The 20,038-nt window shown below is 39.7% G+C and overlaps 1 protein-coding gene across 4 annotated transcripts in view; it reads left to right on the forward strand.

The window, feature by feature from the left end:
• Pex5l (peroxisomal biogenesis factor 5 like) overlaps positions 1 to 20,038 on the forward strand; it is a 197,266-nt gene that overhangs the window by 109,071 nt on the left and 68,157 nt on the right. For 3 of the 4 annotated variants that reach the window (XM_052180646.1, XM_052180645.1, XM_052180644.1), the window contains one exon: positions 13,522 to 13,626. The exons of the other annotated variant lie outside the window; for it this stretch is intronic. In XM_052180646.1, the coding sequence (XP_052036606.1) occupies positions 13,522 to 13,626 (105 nt within the window). The remainder of the gene's footprint in view (positions 1 to 13,521; positions 13,627 to 20,038) is intronic. 4 annotated transcript variants of the gene reach the window in all.

Consider the following 20,038-nt stretch of genomic DNA (forward strand, 5'->3'; position numbering starts at 1 on the left):
GACAGACAGCACCTAATAACAGGCACCTTCTCTGGGGCAGCTTCCTCTGCAGTGCCCTGGATTTCCTTCATAGAGAAATTGCTCAGGAAATTTGTTTAACTGAGAGGATTAGGAAGAGCTCTCTACTTTCCCCCAGGCAGAACACAAAATCACTAGAATCTCACATAAAACGTCTCTGCAACTCTCAACTTTTCCAATAACCTTCCAAACTTGGGCACTTCTTGCTCATGTCTCTCTACTGAGTTAATTTGTGTGGGGCTTCCATACCAGTGAACTTGAATACAGGAGCCTTTCCTTGAGGTATCTTTTTTATTAAAGTTATAGTCTCTTCTAGGTAGTTTTATTTGACCTCTCTGCCAGCTGGGTCAGCTCAAATCTTTGGATCAATATAAGACTGACTACAAGCTCTCAGGCACTGTGAGATTCAACTCCCCACCCAGCTCCAGTCCACAGAGATACTGCACTCTCTGAACTCTCAGGCTCTGAACTCATGGCTTCAGATCCATTACAGGTTTTGTGCATTACTGTGACTCTCATTCTCTTGCTCTCTCTCGCTCCAGATAATATCTAGATCATAGATGATAGATAAATAGATAAATAGGTAGAAAGATAGATAGACAGACAGACAGACAGACAGACAGATAGATAGATAGACAGGTAGTATATGAAGAATATATATATGTATATATATATATTTCTCCATTTTCAATATTTAAATTTTTATTAATTCTTTGAGAATTTCATCCATATGCACAATGTACTTTAATCATATTTATACCACTCATCCAGGATCTGCTCCCACCTCTCTATGCCCACTCAATTTCATATTATTTTTTATTTAATATCCCACTGATTCTAGTTTGCACTTCCCATTTTCTAATGAGTATGGGTCCATTGCCTGGAGCATGCTCCATTGGCCAGGTCCATACCCTTAAAAAAAATAAAAATAAAAAATAAAACGACCTCTGATTTTACCATCCCCAGAAGCGATCAATTGTTAAGAGCCTCTCAGCTAAGGGTGGGAACTCAGAAACTCCTCCCTGCCGATTGCTGGGATGTGCATTGGCCTGGTCTTGTGCATCTCTTTTGCAGACAGTCAGAGCTGTTGTGAGTTTATGACTGCGGTGATCTTGTCATGCCGAAAGACATTATTTCAGTTCAGTTCACCCTTTAGTTGTAGCCCTTTTCTGCAATGGTCCCTGATCCTTAAAGGGGAAGAGTTTGATATCGATGTCCTATTTTGGGCTGAACACTCCATAAATAATTATGTTCTCTGCATTTTGAGCAGTTGTGAGTTTCTTCGGTAACCGCTTCTTTGATGAGGCTGGAGGGCTATACTAATATACAAGTATACAGATAATGTTCAGGGCAGTTTGGTGCTGTGTCAGTTTAGCAAAACAGTAATAACATGTTACCCCGGGGACCTAGGAGCTCCTCATTGTCCAGATTTACAGAACCAGGCATGTATTCCTGCTTGTGTAGTGGGCCTTAAATTCAAACAGAATCAGTGGTGAATTCTGTAACACTCATTCCACTCTATTGTAGCTCAGTGGCTTCATGTCTGCAGAAGACTGATTGTAACATGGTAATGACCTCACCCCACCCCCAGAAGCCTGAGTAGCACTTTCCGGTACTGTGACAGCTAGCTAGCAGGGAGAAAGTTTTCTGGTCAGTATCAACTTCATTGCTCAAAGCCCAGTGACCAATGTGTATGGTTTGTTTTCAGAAATAGAGTCTTATCAAGTTCAATAGACATCCAAGAACAACAATAATAGCTTGTATTACATCAGGATCTCCAAAACACTTCTGAACAATGTCTGGGATGCTTTTACTGATTTTTTTATGTCACTTAGAAAATAATTGAGCAATGAAACACCTACTCTGTACCAGGTGAATTTCTGGCCTTTTCCTTAACAGCAATTAGCCAACAATTCAGTCACCTGGTTCCTTCCCTCTTCCATGCCTGTTGATCTGAGTCTGGCGCACGGCTCACTGTCTCCACAATAAACAGAAAAGTAAAACGACTGTGTCTTGCAAAAGATCATTGTGTCCGCAACAGAAGCAGGGGATCAGAGAAGACTGGATCACCACACCCAAGACAGCCATTGACCTTGCGAGGAGACTTTAGCTGATCCTCTTTCTTCTTCCATGTTGCCACTTGTTCTAGCCTCCACAGTTGTACTGTTTCATTTCAAAGTAAACAGACATCCCCTTCCTTCATATAGCTTATGGAAAATATTGAAATATTAAAAGGGCTCATGATTATGTCCTGCTGCTTAAGAGTCTTGTTCTTCAATCAGACTCCATTAGACTCTTATCCAGGAGCCATTCCTATCCTGGTCTCTGACTAGGCTTGGGAAGAAGAGCATTATCTTATCATAGCCTAGGTAAAGAAGAAACCCCACAAACTCTGAAGCAGGTGAAATAACATAGCATCTATCTATCTGTGCATTCATTTATTCATTCATTCATTCATTCAATATACCTTTATCTAACACATGTGTGACTCAAAACAACCTGTGTTTGTGCTAACACAAAACAGGAGACTGAGTGCCAACCTCCAAAAGGTCATAGTCCATGGTAGGTAGGGAAGATGCCAAGGAGCACAGGCCGGAAGGGCAAAGTGGAACTGGGAACTGATGATTCAGTGAAGGGAAGGGATCTTGGAGTGGAGAGAGAGGAGAAAGCGCTTCAGAAAGACCTTGGAGGGCAGAGGGAGCTGCAAGGAGAAAGAGGCGAAGGGTCCTGCTGGCCTCACAGGGTAAAGAAACCATTTGCTCATTACACAGGCAATCTCTCCATGCTGACTGAAAAAGAAAGCCCAGGTCTTCACAGGGTGAAACTAGAAACACCTAGCAAGAGTCGTCAGCTTCAGAGGAGACACAACTTGATGCTAGGTTATATAATACATGAGTCTGTTCAGACAGGGTCAAGTTCTTCCCCAACTGTCCCTTTCTGGATTTAGTAGGACATACCTTTTGTTTCATTGTTGTCTCCAAATTCTAAATACCCATTTCCATTCCCAATTTAGTTGTCTCTAAAAAGTGAGGGGTTTTTCCAGTGAGGAAAAAAAAAATGTAGATAAACAACTTTGTGCTGGTTACTTTTTTGTCGCTGTAGTGAAATACCACAAGCAAAAGCAGCACAAAGATCAAAAGGTTTATTTCGGCTTATGATTCCAGAGAGGGAAGTCCATGAATGGAGGAGAAGGTGAGACGGCAGGGAAAGCATGGCGGACAGAGCAGGAAGCTCGTTGGCCACATTTCACCGAGTACAGAAAGCTGAGAAAACAGGAAGTGGGTGGAGCTAAGAACCCCAAAAGCCCACCCACAGAGGCATACTTCCTCCCGCAAGCATGCACTTTCTAAATATTCCATAACTTTTCCTAATAGCATCAACAACTGGGGACCAAGTATCAGAACGCATGAGTCTGTGGGGACATTGCTCATTCAAATCACCACTAACTTCAGTTTTGCATTTTAAAGATAATGCTAAGCACTGAGCCTATTTTGTAGCTCCAGGGTACATTTGGCAGCAGCAACAAAAAAATTATTGTGAAGTTTCTCAGCCTTGAAGAATTTTATATAGAAATATCTATGAAACTGTAAATCAAGTTTTTCACTGAAATTTTAAAAAATCTTTTAAAATTATGTACAATGAAGATTTAAAAAATATTTATTATAAATGAAAATAAGACCAGAAGATGAATTTAAACTTTAAATCCTATTGAACTAATTAATGATAAAAAACATGCAAGCTCAACTTACAGCTGCTACGGTAGCCTGATAGAAATCACGGGGAGTGGACCTTAGATCAATAGTTCTCAGCCTTCCTAATGCAGTGACCCTTTAGTACCGTTCTTCATGTTATGGTGACCCCCCCCAACCACAAAATTATTTCCTTGCTACTTCATAACTGTAATTCTGCTACTGTTATGAATCATGATGTAAGTGTCTGACGGGCACGATACCTGATATGCGACCCCTGTGAAAGGGTCCACAGGCTGAGGACCACTGCCCTAGAGCGTCTGCCCTGGCAAACCTCAGGGATGGAGAAAGCACCGCAAGCTATTGAGAGGGCATCTTTGAGGTTTGTGAGCAATGCAAAATGGTAATGCTTTACAAAACAAGTACAGTGTGGGGCTGGAGAGTTCACATTCTCTCAGCTTCCCTCTGAGCCCAGAGAAAGGAAGGCTTGGCTTTCTCAGTGGCAGCTCTCCCCACATTACCTGCACAGCATCAGAAGCCTCCTCCTCTTCCCTTGGAAGAATAGAGTGACTTCAGCCCCAGGGCTGTGCCCACTCACATTTGTCCTCTCCGGTGTCCCTCCTGGCTATGTTCTCAGACTTGTTGCTAAATCCTTTTTGACTGTGGGACACAATGGAAATTGTTTTTCTTCAAGATGAGAGATTTTCTAGAAAAAAAATTAATTTCTGAGGTGTTTTTTATTTGTTTTTTTGTATTGTTTTGTTTTGCTGTTTGTTTTGTTTTGGTTTTTTTTTTTTTGTTTTTATCTTACCATTCTTGAGAGAGTTATAAATGGCTAGACAAAGTTGTCATGATGTGGTTCACGGGAAAAAGAGGAAGTTGGCACGAAGGTAAGCTTTTAGACACACAAATGTCAGTGAAATTAAATTATTCTGAGCTTTCTATAATTCAGTGCTTATAGAAAGAAATTAACTGGTGAGTCTAAGACTGCTGCTTTCACAAGACCTCTCGAACCTTTCAAACTATGATAAAAATAGCATATGCTGTGCCAGTGAGACGGCTCACAGGCTGACAGCTCGAGTTTGATCTCAAGGTCCCACATGGCAGATGGAAAGATCAGTCACCTTCAAATTATCCCTGTGCTGTGACATGAGTATGTGTGTGTGTGTGTGAACACATATATATACACATACACACACATATATACACATATATATATGGTATATATAAATAAACTGGCACAGAAAGTTTACTTGTATCTAGTTGAAAAGAACTTCATGAGCATCTTAAAGACCTCGTCAAATTTCTCTGCACTGGTGCGCTAGGACACAGCCTGTGGGCAGCTCTCTAACATGGACGACATATGTGGCCATGCTTCCTGTGAAGGAGAGTAGAAATAACTCAGTACAACCAAGACCAAAATGGTGTGCACAGCTGTGATAATCTCTCAGAGCCAGATGCAAGATGCCGGGATGGAAAATGGGCCCAGTAATAAAATGTTGCTCTTGCAAGCATAAAGACCTGAGTGTCATCTCCAGAACCTGCCTCACAAAAACCATGCATGGCACTGTAGCCCTGTGAGCCCAGCAATGGGGAGGCAGAGACAGACATAGCCTTAGGCTACTGACCACCCAGCTTAGCCTATGGGCTCATCTTCAGACTAGCAACAGACTATCACTCAAAACCAAGGTTACAGAACCTGAAGAATGACATCCAAGGTTGTACTCTAGCATCCACATAAATGTATACTCACACACACACACACACACACACACACACACACACACACATAATCGTGCCTTCATGAGTACACTCACACAAAGCAAAATAGGAAGGTGATGCCAGTATATCAAACTAGTAAACCTTTTGTAACCATTAAAAATGTTTCCTTAATCTTAGTCTTTGTGGAATATTTCCTTAGAATGTGGGAGTCGGAAGCCATCATTACTGCCATCATGAACTTCATTGGGTAGATCTGTTCATACGGTACCATGTTTGTCAATGGTAGAGCTCAGGAAATGGCCTGTGAATTCAGCACCACCGGAAGTCCACATCTGTAACTGAACGAGCCGCTTCAGATTCACTGGGGTTCTGGGTTCTTGTTGTCAGAGTCTATTCATTTTTTGCCTCATTATAGCACACTTTATCAGATTATTATTTCAGAGTAATAAGTAGTTCTTTCAGATTCTATGGGTTCCTCGATGCATATGAAGAGTAATTGACTCAGCTAATGGAGTCAAGCTGATTTAAGGCATTATTAGTGCTTAACGAAGGTCACCCTCACATGCAGTTTCCATCTAAGTCTCACAAAAACACTGCAGAGGCAATGAGGCTGTTTTCCCCCTTTATTCTTACACGACATCTTAAAGAGAACCCAAGTTCTCTGCCCAAGGTCAAACAGAAAAGGAAACTGCTGTTCCTTGAGGTCAGCCCTCAGTTTCTAACTCCAAGTCCTTTACTCTGTCAACTCAGGCCACACGTGGTCTCCTTATCTACACACACAGGAAACTATATTGTCACATACAACATAGCATCTTATAGACACTTGGGAGAGACATAAAGGTCCCTTCCATTCTTAGAACATAAGTTCTAAGATACATCAATGATAGATAGATAGATAGATAGATAGATAGATAGATAGATAGATAGATACATAGATATAGATAGATACATAGATAGGTACATAGATAGATACATAGATACATAGATAGATACATAGATAAATACACAGATACATAGATACATATATATGATTTATAGCTAGATAAACTATAGATAGGGGGTCTTGAGTTTAGCCATAATCTCACTACTGACTGTAGAATTACTCTCCTGGTTAAGACAACCTCCCTATGTAATGCTGAAGAGCTTCAGACTTTATCAAGTTTACCTTCATATTATATATATATATATATATATATATATATATATATATATATATATAATTGAACATATTCTATATACTACATTATCTGAAAAAAATAAAAAATAAAAAGGGAAATCGGTCTTATTTTCAATACTCATGTATTCCAGGAGTTCCATCATCTAAGGTCCCCTCTAGACACTATTGAAGCTGATGTCATCATATATGTCACAATAGACCAGTTTGACTCTGACAGTTGAGACAAGCTGCAGCTTAGATTGAACTATTAGCATTTACTCCATCAATTACTACAACCATAGCATGTTAGTATATGGTTTCAGATATGGTTGACAGAGTCCATGGGCTCCGCAGCAGTTCCTAGTTCAGCAGTTATTGTCTGCCCCTATGCTGGTCATTGTGGGAAATGTTTTCATGGGACTTGTCATATTCTTGAAGTATATAGTCTTTGTTTCCATAAGCTAAAATGGAGCCTTAGCAAGAATATAAAGGGCAAAGCAGCAGTTGGAACTCTATTTTGAGTCTAATTGCACTGCAGCCAACAGAATTGTCCTCTCCCTGACTGGCACCTGTGCCTGCTCATCCCTTTAACCACTCCTGGCTGGACTGGCCATGACTCCCAAATGCAACATCTCTTTGTGCTTCCTTCAGCTCCTCACAAGTTTAAGGAGGTATCTATCTGCACTCACAATATAAACACAAAGCAAAGACACAAATCGCCAATGACCCTGGATGCAGATTAATAATCGCACTACCCTGGGATTATGTTTAGGGGATGCATACTTCACACAACAATCAAAGACCTTTCAAAATATAACAGGCCTAATATTTATCATACAGAAATGTGTTCTAATTTAATTTTCAGATACATTATTTATGCCATCTCGAATATAAAAGTAAGCTGAGAAGAAAAGAAATCACTTCAGCCTAAGTAGAACAAGTTGCTTGCAGTATAATGAAGGACTTGTTCTAGAGATGCAGTGACAAGTGGTTTCCAGGCCTCTGAGTCAGAAGGAGCCTGACACTAAAACATTCTTAATCAAGAACTGGTGGCAAGAGAGGAGGCCTGAATGCCCGCTGTCACCTTGACCATCTGTGGAGGGTAGACATGTCTAGGGACATGGTGGAAGGGGAGCAAACCATGTATGACATCAGAAGAACAAGTGGCAGGCTATCGATGGACAAAACAGATCCTGGTAATTTAAAAAAAAAAAGTTTATGCTTCAGAGCAAACTTCAGGCAACTTTACCTCTCAACACTTTATTAATTTTAATGAATGTTTATCTGTATGTGTTCCTCAAACATCTAATTAAAACTTCCCCCGCTAACTCGGGATCACCTTCTGCCAGAGTTGGCCATGTTATGTAATACCAGCATCTTAAATAATTAGAAAATGGATGTCCAAGAGGTGTGTGTACTGGTTGTACTTAAATGTCTATGTGCCCAAGGAGACCTGAACTAGATGATGTGAAATGGTTCAAGAGAAATAGACACAGTCTTTATCCCCATGAGGCAGTTTCACCAATAAGAGGCAGCTGGGTACATCATACCAAATAAAGGATGATAGTGAGGACCTTGAGAGGGGTTCAAATTGCCTGTATGTCCCAGAAATTTGGGGTACTAGACTGGCAACTGCCTATAACTCCAGTTCCAGAGGATCCAGTTCCCTCTTCTGTGTGCATGCACATACATAATAAAAATATTTTTTAAGTTATAAAACATTGAATAAGGCAAATTCAGAGCTCCCTTCAAGGTGGTTAGAAAGGAGAACCTGTGTGCCTACATTCATTCCATCTCCACAACTTGAAAGAAACAAAACACTGGGCATGGGGAGGTCTCACGAGGTGAGTGGGGTAGTCAAGGTCAGCCCAAGCAGAAGCCTGGTTTGTGTTGGAGATTAACAATGGTGTATCTGTCTGGGAAAGGGCACGAAATGGCAGGCAGGGATGGCCAGTGCTCAAAGGTCACCGAGAAACCCCGCTCTAACCTTTCCTCCTGTTGAGGTCTGAAGAGATCATGGCACTTACTGTGGCATTTACCTTCCTGAGAAAAAGAATGTTCATTTTTCTCAGCACAAGCCAGCAAAGGGTAGCCGTCAGCAATTAGCTTTGCTAGAGCCAGTTTCCTGCAGGCGTGGAGGCCCCAAGTGCAGAACTCAGGAGTGAGATTAGTGTTTAGCATGGACTGAGTAGCATTTCACAGTTACGAAGATGGCAGATGTATTTATTTGTGAGTGCATATAAAATCAGTCACAATTATGAACATGAATGTGTTAAACATATAGCCTAAGAAATATTTAATTTCTAATATTGTCAAAAGAAGGTACAGTGCAAGGGGAAATTTTAAGAAGATATTAGGTACTATTTGTATTTTCCCATTTCTGATGTTTTTCCATTTTGGACCACAGTATATATTGATTTTTTAAAAAAATCAATATATACTCAAAGGTTATATCTTAAATCCAAGTTAGTTCCAGGTTAAGAGGGGTATCTAATTTTGTCATATTTTGCTTTTCCCCTATCTTGGTACATTTCCATTTATTTAGTATCTCTGATAAAGAATATTAAAGATAATTGAAACTTTTTTTAAATTACAAACTCTATGGGCCAACAAGATGGCTCAAGCAGAGAGAGTCTAATGACCAGAGTTCGAACCCCAGAACCAACATAGTGGAAGGAAAGAACAGACGACCGTAAGCTGCCCTCTAAGTTCCACATATTCTCTCTCTCTCTCTCTCTCTCTCTCTCTCTCTCTCTCTCTCTCTCTCTCTCTCTCCCACACACACACACACACACACTAAATGCAATAAATATTTTAAATTAACAACCTCCACAGAAGCCATAATAAAGTCTGTAACTAACAGACTGATTACAAATGGATTGAGTATGTGTGTGGTGTGCATGCTAAGTGTTTCCGGTACCCAAAATAGGTGTCAAGGAAATCTTCACAAAGATGTCAGACTGTCACTGAGCATTAGTAAGAACCAACGGGGTGCTAACATTTATAAAGTCGCTATGATCTAAAATAAAAAGATCGCACACATGAACTACGTGGGTTGGTTGGACAAGAAGAATGGGAAACGAAAGCGGCTCATTAAAAGCGTGCTTCCAAGTTAGACTGTGGATGGCCGATTCTCTGAGAATGGAAAAAGATTTCTATAATCCTAGCACTCTGGAGTCTGAAGTAGGAACACTGAGACAACTCAAAGGCAGCATGCATTACATGCATGTAGTGACTGGTAGGCCTTATGCCTAAAATGTGACTGATACCCTAACAACAGTCATTTCGGTGGAGGGAGAAAAGCGGCCCTCAGCCCTTAGATATGAGGGTGTGCTAGGAAGGGCGGGCAGAGGTGAGACCAGTGGCTCTGGGTCCCTCCCGTGCTTCAGATGCAGAGGAGCTATGTACAAATCATTCTTATTTTCAGTCTTACTTTCAGCTGTCCTGGTGAACTGTACTCCTGCAAGCAAGCTGTCAGGAGATCCAATACCCAAAACTTGGTCAGGGACCTAGCAGAATGCGGAGCTTGGGGAATCGTCTGGGGGTGGCTTCATCCCCTCCTCTGAGAGCCAGGGAGTAGAGCAGCACGTCCTCACCTCAAGACCTGTGTTGGCTCCCCAACCCTGGCATGGCCCCATGACACCCAGCATTGCTTTGGGTCTTCCAGTCCATGTCACCAAAAGAAAAGCAGTGAATCAGAGCGGAGCTTTTAAAACAACAACTATTAATGCCGTTTGCCAGAACCCTGTGTCTTGGTGATGCATTCCCAATGTCCTAATGTAGTTAAAAAAGATGGTTCTCAAAAATTGCTTAAAGGGCTAACACTTTATTGTTGAAGAAAGCAATGGGAAAGAAAGGAAAGGCATCATGGAGATCTCCCAGCAAAGCACCAAGGACTTTACTCTGTTTGCATAGAGTGTTTCAATGTTTTCTAGTTAAAAACATCATAAGAAATCCAAGAAGGTCATGAGCAAAAGTGACTTCCATGTGAGATCAGGAAAAAAAAAAGTATCTGAAATCATAGCCGAGGCTGTCCTCATGAGATAAATTTAATCACCTCCTCACCCACTTTCTCCCTGTCCCCGTTCAGCATCAGGTAGGAGTAGATGGCTTCATGTAGTGTGAGACTATAACCTACCTCTTGCTTGAGTGTATTTCTACTTGTATTTTCATTTTGTTGTCTCCGTGTTGTTTGAAATAATGTCAGTGTTAACCTTTTGGCACAGTTCCGTTTGTAAAATTGAACTACTGGGTGCTATGGGTTTCTTTGAATGTGTTAAGCAACTGACCTTATAAAGCACCTCACACCATGGCGGCTCCTCTTTTAGCATTGAGAGTCACTGATGGCAAAATCGAACGGAGCTGCTATAGCGCATACCAGACACATTCGAAAGTTTAGCAGCAGCATCCTACAAATGGGAAGGTTGGCAGGAGCAGCATGCATGGAGAACATCAGAGGATGGAGACAATAGGATGGGAGGGGTCTTTGATAGGCAAGAGGATGCCCTGGTCATGGTAGGCTCTCGGATACCCTTTCTCCAGTCACAATGACAGATGTTACCCACAGACCTCCTCCGCTCTGTGCTCAGACTGTACCACGGGGTGTTAGCTCTAAAGCCATCGGTTGCAAGAGAGAACTAACCCAGTATCATGACTCTTTCCAGGTAGTAGGTGTAACCTTGAAGAAAAAATGGCACTGTCTTCAAAAAAGTGACCTGACCCTGGCTTTGGTGGGTTTTTCTGCAAGAAATGCAAAGCCCCGCATGTGTTTATGATTCAACCTTCCAGCCGATCACTGCTTTGTTCTAGAGTTCAGCATGAAAGGACTAATTTTTTTTGGTTTGGATTTTCTTTCTGTTTTAGTAAAAAAAAAAATTAAAAAGCATGTCTGTTGCTAATTCTAGCTATTATAGTTGCACATGTAAAACTTCTCTCTTTGTAGTTTATAGATTGGTAGCATTTCAAATAATGACTTTCTTTTTCAAAATTCACCTGAAAATTTTTGAGATGCTTATCAATTGATATTTTCCTTCTCATCGCAAGAAGAGTCTAAGTTACTGCTTTTCAATTATACCTTATAATACTAGATTTGCTCTTTTACATATAGTAGGGATTTGACTACAAGCATGCCAATTTGTTTATTGCTGTAATATTAGAACGTCTTAGAGCATGGAAAGACTTCTTCGCAAATGATTTTGCTCTTGAAAGGAAAAGTTGCAGAAATAAATGTTATAGAACAGTTTTATATAAATGAGCATAGCTTATAAACATATAGTAAGTTAATAGCATGCACTGTCTCACTCAAACGACTTTAATATCTGAAGGACATGTTAAATGGTGTAACAGTACTCCAATACATCTTTCCCCAGAGTTCAGAATTGTGCTATTATTTAAAGAAAGTTACACTGCTTCATTAAAGAGGAGACATGGAATTTTTCTCTATCCCAACTGGCTCTGCAATGAAACATCATTTCCCTTTATTCTCCCCGAAGTCAGTGAGTCTAAGGATTGAGACCACCTAGTCTTTTAAGAACACATATGAAAATTAATACATCTGAGAAATAAGAGCTCTAGTACTTGCTATCCTGCCTTTAAAAGGAACACATGGTCATTTAATAATACAGTCCTTAAGCCAAAACAGAGCTACAGCACTATAAACAGATTCACACATCTTAAAGTCTATTAACTGTACAAAAAAAGGTTTACTTTGATTCCATAAATATAAGGTGCAAGTGGCTCCATTTTAGGAAGTTAAAACCCAAGTAAATGGACCGTTCATCCCCAAGTGAGACCTGCTTGCTCCGTGTCCTAGGAGCACCTAAAACACTAACTTAAACCCCTTTGTGTTACCATCAGGTGAGGCTACCGAGATTTAGTGAGTTCTAGAGTTAATTACCTTCCCAGGCAACACTACGACAACACACTCGTGTGCATGCACACACACACACACACACAGCACCCATCCAGGTGTCTCTCTACATGTAAGACAGCTATATCTTAAGCAGATTGACAAGACAAACGTGATGTGTGTTCCTAGTATAAAAATGTTTTCTCCAGGGAGCTTCTGTCAAGAGACCTGAGAAAAATCAAAGTTTTTGTTTTAAAATACTGAGGTTATTGGGAAAGCGATGCTTTGTTTTGTTCCACGATGACCTCCCCATATTTACTCCCGTAAGCATGAGACTCCAGTCAACTCAAAAGACAGAAGGCTGACATCCCTGGTGTTCTCCTTATCTGAGACAAACTGACACCAGAGACAGCCCCAACAGGATCTGCCCCAACAGGAATATTTTACTTGTGTATTTATACAAATTCTTCAATTAAAAGGCATTTCTAAAATTGTATTGGCATTGCTTGGTCTCAAAGACATTAAAATTAGGGGGGAAAGTACTCCTTCACTCAGGTTAACCTATCTCGCAGAGCCCTCTGCTATGTGAAGACACTGTAGAATACTTACAAGATGACATTTATATACACCTTATGGCAAATTCACTGAAAATGAGATTTCAAAGACCACCCAGAAAAAGCTCTCAACAAATCAGAGCCTGGCCTCTAATCTCTGCCCTAAACCAAAATATCTAGGGGCTGCCTAGTCAAAATTTACAAATGAACACAACAGGAAGTCATAGCATGCTAACACTGATACTATAAAAATATATTTATATCATGTTAATTGCCTTCAACTATATTATACATATAAAAATACTAAACAGGTTAAACAGGTCCGCTGTAGAGGGTGAAAAAGTAGCTAACTACAAGTTCACAAATAATCTTTCAGATTTTGTGTGTTTTCTCCTCAGCCAAAAGCCTCAAGATTCCCTGGCAGCAGCCCACCTCTTCACTCATGTCGGATTGCTCTTTAAACATTAGCCTATCTTGTCATAAATAACTTCAAGACGCCTCCTGACACATTCGTTGTTGGTTTCACTGTTGTAGGGAAAAGGCTCTAGGGCTGCAGATAAGGCTGTTGCCATGGTGATGAAGGAGATACCGAGGGAGGAGTCTGCAGAAGAAAAGCCCCTCCTTACTGTGACATCACAGGTGGGCAGACCCATAGGGTTCCTGTAGGAAGCTGACATATGTTAACGTATCAAAAAATGTGATCATTAGCTAAAAGAAAGAAAAACAGTAACTCACGCCAATCTTTTTAAGGCAGTTTCAATGAAACAACTGTACAAATATAAATGAAAGCCAAAATTGAAAAAAAAATTAGTTCTTGATCATGAATATTAATTTTCATTACTCAACATTAGTTTTAAAAATTAAGACAATATCTGTACAAGTATAACACTCTACTTCTCTAAAAGAAGTCTTGTTAACTCTGAGAAATACCAATAACAAGCAAAAAAAAAATTGAATTCCTGAATAAAATCCAGTCATATTATATACATATGTCAGTTTACCAGTAGATGCTCTAAATTTTCTTAAATGTTAAATATATTTCTGTTGTGACTTTGCATACGACACATTTGTCTATACATATTTATGTTGATAACTGAGTTACAGGGATGAGCCGGAAGTCCCCAAATCTCCAAGCAGAAAATGCCTCTCTGCTCCTCCCCACGCTTGGTGGCCTTGATGAGGAAACACCATGGCTATTTGGAGCATGAAAGGGCCATTTTCAGCCTTTGCCGTAACACACACAGAAAAACGTCTGCATTTGTCCTTGAAGGCACACTGAAGCTGGTCCTCCTGCACACGGCCAGGGACTCCCGAAACACCCTGTAAAAGTCTCCATAAATATCTATAGCACGACTCATTTGCCACCCTGTGCAATTCTCAGTTTTAAATTCTGAGACGAGAAATATTTTCCTTGCATTTATCTTATAATTTAGATTAGGTTGTTATGTTAAACATTTCATTTCTTCCATAACGCATTCGTAAATGCAGCGATTCTATTCCTATTACGCACACGCCCAGAATTAGAAAAAAAAATGGCCATTTACAGCCCTCATGAAGCGCATTTCTGTCAAATGCTAAATTATGGCGGCTTATTTTCAGAATATCAGCAGATCTGGTCCCCAGCTGCTGTGAACGTGTGTGGTTTATTTTATTCTAAACGCCACATTTGTAAGTAATGAAAATTATGTAACACCAAAATTGAATAAATGTTTAAGTTATGAAAGATTTCTAGGATTGGGGAATACATTCTATGTTGCAAAGGTGGGTTTGCTGTTGTCCATAAAGAAAAGATGCTTCTTCTTCTTCTTCTTCCGGGTAACCGAATCCTTTACTGAGTTGACATGATGAAGTATATATACCATTTTACAACGAGCACCTGCCCATCAGAGTCAGACCTTTGTGACTAATGCGCAAAATATCCAGCCCACAATACCTCTGTGAATGATTGGCAGGTGAGCCCGTGGCATTCCTGCCAGGTGATGGGCCACACAGCCATGCCAATGTTGGCTCTTGTGCTATACCGTAGCACCTTGGGATGCCACAATTAAGACAGGCTCCAGTTTTCTCCAAGGCCTTACATTTTGCTGTTATATTCCAGTAATCATTTCCACGTGTATGATATTGTCACTATAGTCCAAGCTTGAATTTAATATTCCATGTACAATGATATTTTTTTTTAATTTAGAGAAGAAATCATGAATATCATCACCCTCCCCCATTCAGAACATTCATGTGTGTGCCCGGTTCCTTTGAAATCTCTGTCTAGTGTCGTGTTGATTGTTTCTGAGACTCTGATTATGACTTTACTGCATGGAGACTGTGTAACACTTTCCTTGATGCTTTGAATTCTTATTGCACACTGGCCGGCTCATGAATCAGCAGGCAGACTTCTGATTCATAAGATGTGATGCACCTGATTTAAGGACGATTCTATGGAACTCGGTGGCAGCTGGGATAGAATAATTTCTCCATCCAATGTAGTGTCCTTAGCTGATAATGCCTCTTACATGACACCCAAGTGGCTTTTCCCCCTGGTGTGCGCCAGTGGCATGCACAAGCCATTCAGAAGCAGAGTGAGCTGAAACAGTGAGTACCTCCCATGGCAACCACAGTATCCAGTCCGTCCGCCATGTCACATTTGTTAACCTGTGTGAGTGTCCCAGTGTCTTGACATGTTTGTCCCAGTGTCTCTTGTAAAGTCCCCGATGGCATAACACTACATGTCACCGAGTACAAGGACTCATCTTCATCCCTGGTTTATCAACACCAGCTGCCATGTCATAGATGCCAGACATGTCTGAAGCCAGCTGTTCTCTACCCTCTTGGGATAATCATAAAAGATAAATAAATACAGAAAAGGCCTCTACTACATTACCTTGTTTAGTAATGTTTACTCGGCAGCACAGTATGTCCGCATTTTAACATTGTGATTATAATGGTTTGATCTAGAACTTTTAGAGGGAAATAGCTAGCCATTCTCCAACAGAAGCACCTTGAGTAGATGGGACCATGCAGGAGAGTCAGCCAGATGGCTGCATCCAAAGCCTAGACCCCAGAAAATGTGATTACTAATTCTACAGAAACAAACAAGTTTAAGCTCATGCTGTCCTATATTAATGCTAACTCAAATAGATTGTAAAAGGCAAGGAAAAAACACGCACTGCCAAATCTTTAAGGAAAGAGCTTCTAATCCTATTGCATCAATCCTGTGCTGTCCAGGACTGTGGCCACTAATCACTGAGCATTCTGGCTTCTGGCATTTGAGACATGCTGAAAATTTCTTAAGAAGGAAAAAAAATTTTTGAAGGGCTAATTTGAAAGTATAAAAACTATCACATTAATAATTTTTATTGATCGGATGTTGAAATATTTTGGATGTGCTGAAATGAATAAAATGTTATTGAAATTATTTTTACTTGTTACATTAACAAGTAAATTATTATTACAGTGTAAAGTTCTTATTGTTTATATTAAAAAGCACTGCTCTAAACTGTAATACTATAACCAAACCCAATTTTATGTACTCAAAGATTACCCCATTGAAATGAGGGTTCCTTTGTACAAGGCTAACACAGCCTTAGTGAATACATTCCTCTCAGAAGGAAACTTGACAAAGTTTCATTTTGAAAAATTTGATTTCCTGTTTTTTTTTTTAAATCAAGATATTCCCAGCTCCTTTTTCCTACAGAGCACAGAGTCTTAGAACTGAGTTTCATATCTTTTCTGCCTAAAGGGCATTTTTCTTCCTCCTCCACCTGTGTATTCTATCTGTACTCACTTTTTACACTCAGTAGGAATTTAATTTTCCTATGTATGATAAAGGGAGAAAGATCAATGCCCTTGACGGGGAGAATATGCTCAAGGTCACTAAATATGGCCTCATTGGGGTTTCTATCATCAACTCAAAATGACTGCCTTAATGATGTGTACTTACCTTCCTTAGAAATAAGACTGCCCAACTGTAGAATGGTATTATCAGTTCCTTTCTCCACAAATGGATTAATTTTATACACCTAACTGTCCTTCCTGGAGAAAGCCTGTTGGACTGATCTGTAGATTAAGTCAAGGATTTGGAGGATCCTTGACCATAGAAGAACAGACATAGCAATGGAGCTGAGACCTGGTCAGTTAGTACACAGGGACCTAATACCTCAGCTGTCACAGTAGGCATGGCCAGTCTCTAGACTATTTAAGGGATGCATAATTTATGTCAATGTTACAAACATAAGAGTATTAATCAGTTGTTTCCAATTCATAGCTGCCCTGGTTTTATTTCTGTTATTGTAACAAATACCCTCATGAAAAGCAACCTAGGAGAGGAAAGGAGATTATCTGGTTTACAATTCCAGGTTGTAATCCATTACCGTAGGGAAGACATGGCTACAGCATCACATCCTCATTTAAGAAGAAAAAGAAAATAAATGCATTTTTGATTCTCACTCTTACCTAGCTTTCTCCTATTACTATTTAGTATCCCCTTCTTAGGGAATGGCACCACCCACAGTGGGTTGTGTGTTTGTTCCTTAATTAACAATCAAGACAATCCCACACTGACATGCCCACAACCCAACCTGATCTAAATAATTTATTAAGACCCTTTTCCAAGGTGTTTCTAGGTGGTATCAAGTTGACAATTAAAATTGGACAGCTCACTAGCTTTATTGTTCTAACTTTAAAAATAATTCTTTAAGTGTTGGAATGCTTAATTGACAGAGCACAGTATTCACCTTGAGTGAGACCAGCAGTGTTTCCGTGAATTAATGTATTGTATACTGTTCAATTATCTGACATGCATTTTGCTTTGTTGTTAATGTTTACTAATACCTTAACACAAACTTCACTCTGTTTCTTTTAATAAAATATCTATCTAAGTAAAAGACTTATTTAAAGATAAAGTTAAATTTTAGTCACAAAGTAAGCAACAGAATATATTTAAAAGTAAAATATTTTCCGACATGGCCATGAATTTAAAAAGGAGTGAGGAGGGTTTGGAAGGAAAAAATTGGGAAAGGGAAATGATGAAATTATATAATAATCCCAAAAAATAAAATAAATATTTTTAAGGAAAACATTGCCTTATAATTTGGTTCAATAGATCACATAATAAAATGTAATTTTCAAACAGTAAAACTAGAGGAGGTAAACAATGCAACACAAAGTATTTTCCAATAAAGTTTTAAGACTGTAATCCATTAGAGCTGGGCGGAGTTCCTGCATCTGTGTGGCAACATCTACTGGCCATGTCAACTGACCAGTCTTAATAGGTCACAATTCAGCTGGAATTATCTAACTGAATATTTGATTACCAATAAAATATAACAGTTCAATTGTCTTTTGAATCCTGATTTACAAGGAAGTCTTTCACAAATATCTCCAGCTACCCCAGTTTCTGTGTCCACTGACATATTTTCCTTCAAATGCTCCAGATTCAGGTTTCTGATTTCGAATCAAAAGTGGAGATAATGTCTTGAGGTGGCTTTGCCCTCCCGTTCACCTATATCCATGTCCTTCTTCCCAGTGGTGACGTTGCTGGGCCAGCATAGGCCTGAGTGTCCACTGCTTCAGATGTTAATTCTTGGCATTCTTTACCTTTTAACTGGTAGAAAAACTATCAATCTTGGTAGCATTACAAAACATTTCTTAGGTGCCACCATATTCCCCATCTAGAAGACACAACTCAGGAAGGAAATGGATCTGATGTCTAGTTTAAGAGTTTCTAGGAAGTCATTAAAGCATTTAGAAAGACCTCTGATCTCCTCATGGGTCACGAAAATTTATGAAGTCCAAGATACCCTCATGATCATCCTGTTGTACAATCAGCCAGTTAGCTTCATTAAAACTGGTCCACATTTATTAAACCACTACTATACCATGAACAAAAGCTTTTAATAAAAATCTTTAACCTCATGGCAGTTGTAGTCCAATAAGAAGGAATACATGAAAGCTAAGATGGTGGTACCACATAAGCACAGATATGGAGATGATTCAAAAAAGGTGCTCACTGCTCTGCACTGAAGAAGGTAGAAGTGTACCCATTGTAGGGACTCCTGCAAAAGAAGTAAGCATCCATTGCTATCATGGGGCCTATTACCATGTGTGCTTGGAATTGAAACTAAAGCCTTGCACTTGCTAAGCACATGTTCTGTTACTGAGCTACATTCCCGGTAACCTCTGAACTGATGCAAACACTGAGAAGAGGCCATAGTTCAATGAAAATGGAAATGTAAAGATGTGAACAGAGCAAGACAAATTCCTCACTCCTAAGAGAGTCGCTCTTCTAAACTCACCTATGATAATCAGGTTAATCTAATAATCTGATTATCAAAATTACAAAGACTTGACTCAGTTATTAGCAAAAAATTAGATACCTTTGTGTCACATTGTAATAACTCCAATGTGCTTTGTACCCTAAGCCTTAAATGATGGAAAATGATAAAGTGTTTTTAAATGAAATGAAGTAAATCTAAAAGTAAATAAACCTCCTGCCGATGAATAAGGAAAGAATCTGGAGCATACAATTTGAAAGTAAAGATTAAAGGGATTGTTTTAGATTCCATTCAATTGGAGCATTTCCTCTGTGACCTAAAAGATTTACTCATTCTTAAATCACCACAAGAAAAACCATCTTCTCATTTAAGAATGAGAAGGAGGAATGAAGAAAGCTGACCCAGTCTAAACAGTTAAAAATGGCACTTCTGAGACTAACTTAAAGCTAAGTCCATAAACTGGAGATACAGTTCACTTGGACAATGTGAAATACACGTGTGTGTCTCACGTGCTTGCTGAACCATTGTCTCATTTGTCATCCATTTCTCGAACAACTTTTTTATGAAAATCCCCCACCGGAAGCTGTGAAGGATGTAAATAAGTGTAAGGTGCAGTTGCGTTGTGTCTAAGCTCAGACTCCGTGAGGGAATCTTTCTTTGTATTCACGGTGTCTCTTACCTCATCTTCCACGTCTTCATCAAAGCCCAAACTCTCTCTGACCATTTTAACGGACGCTCCATGCTCTCTGTCATCTGACCTTTCACCTTCTTCAACCGGAACCCCA

The sequence above is a fragment of the Apodemus sylvaticus genome, chromosome 4 (genome assembly GCF_947179515.1).
Source record: "Apodemus sylvaticus chromosome 4, mApoSyl1.1, whole genome shotgun sequence".
Classification (NCBI taxonomy): domain Eukaryota; kingdom Metazoa; phylum Chordata; class Mammalia; order Rodentia; family Muridae; genus Apodemus; species Apodemus sylvaticus.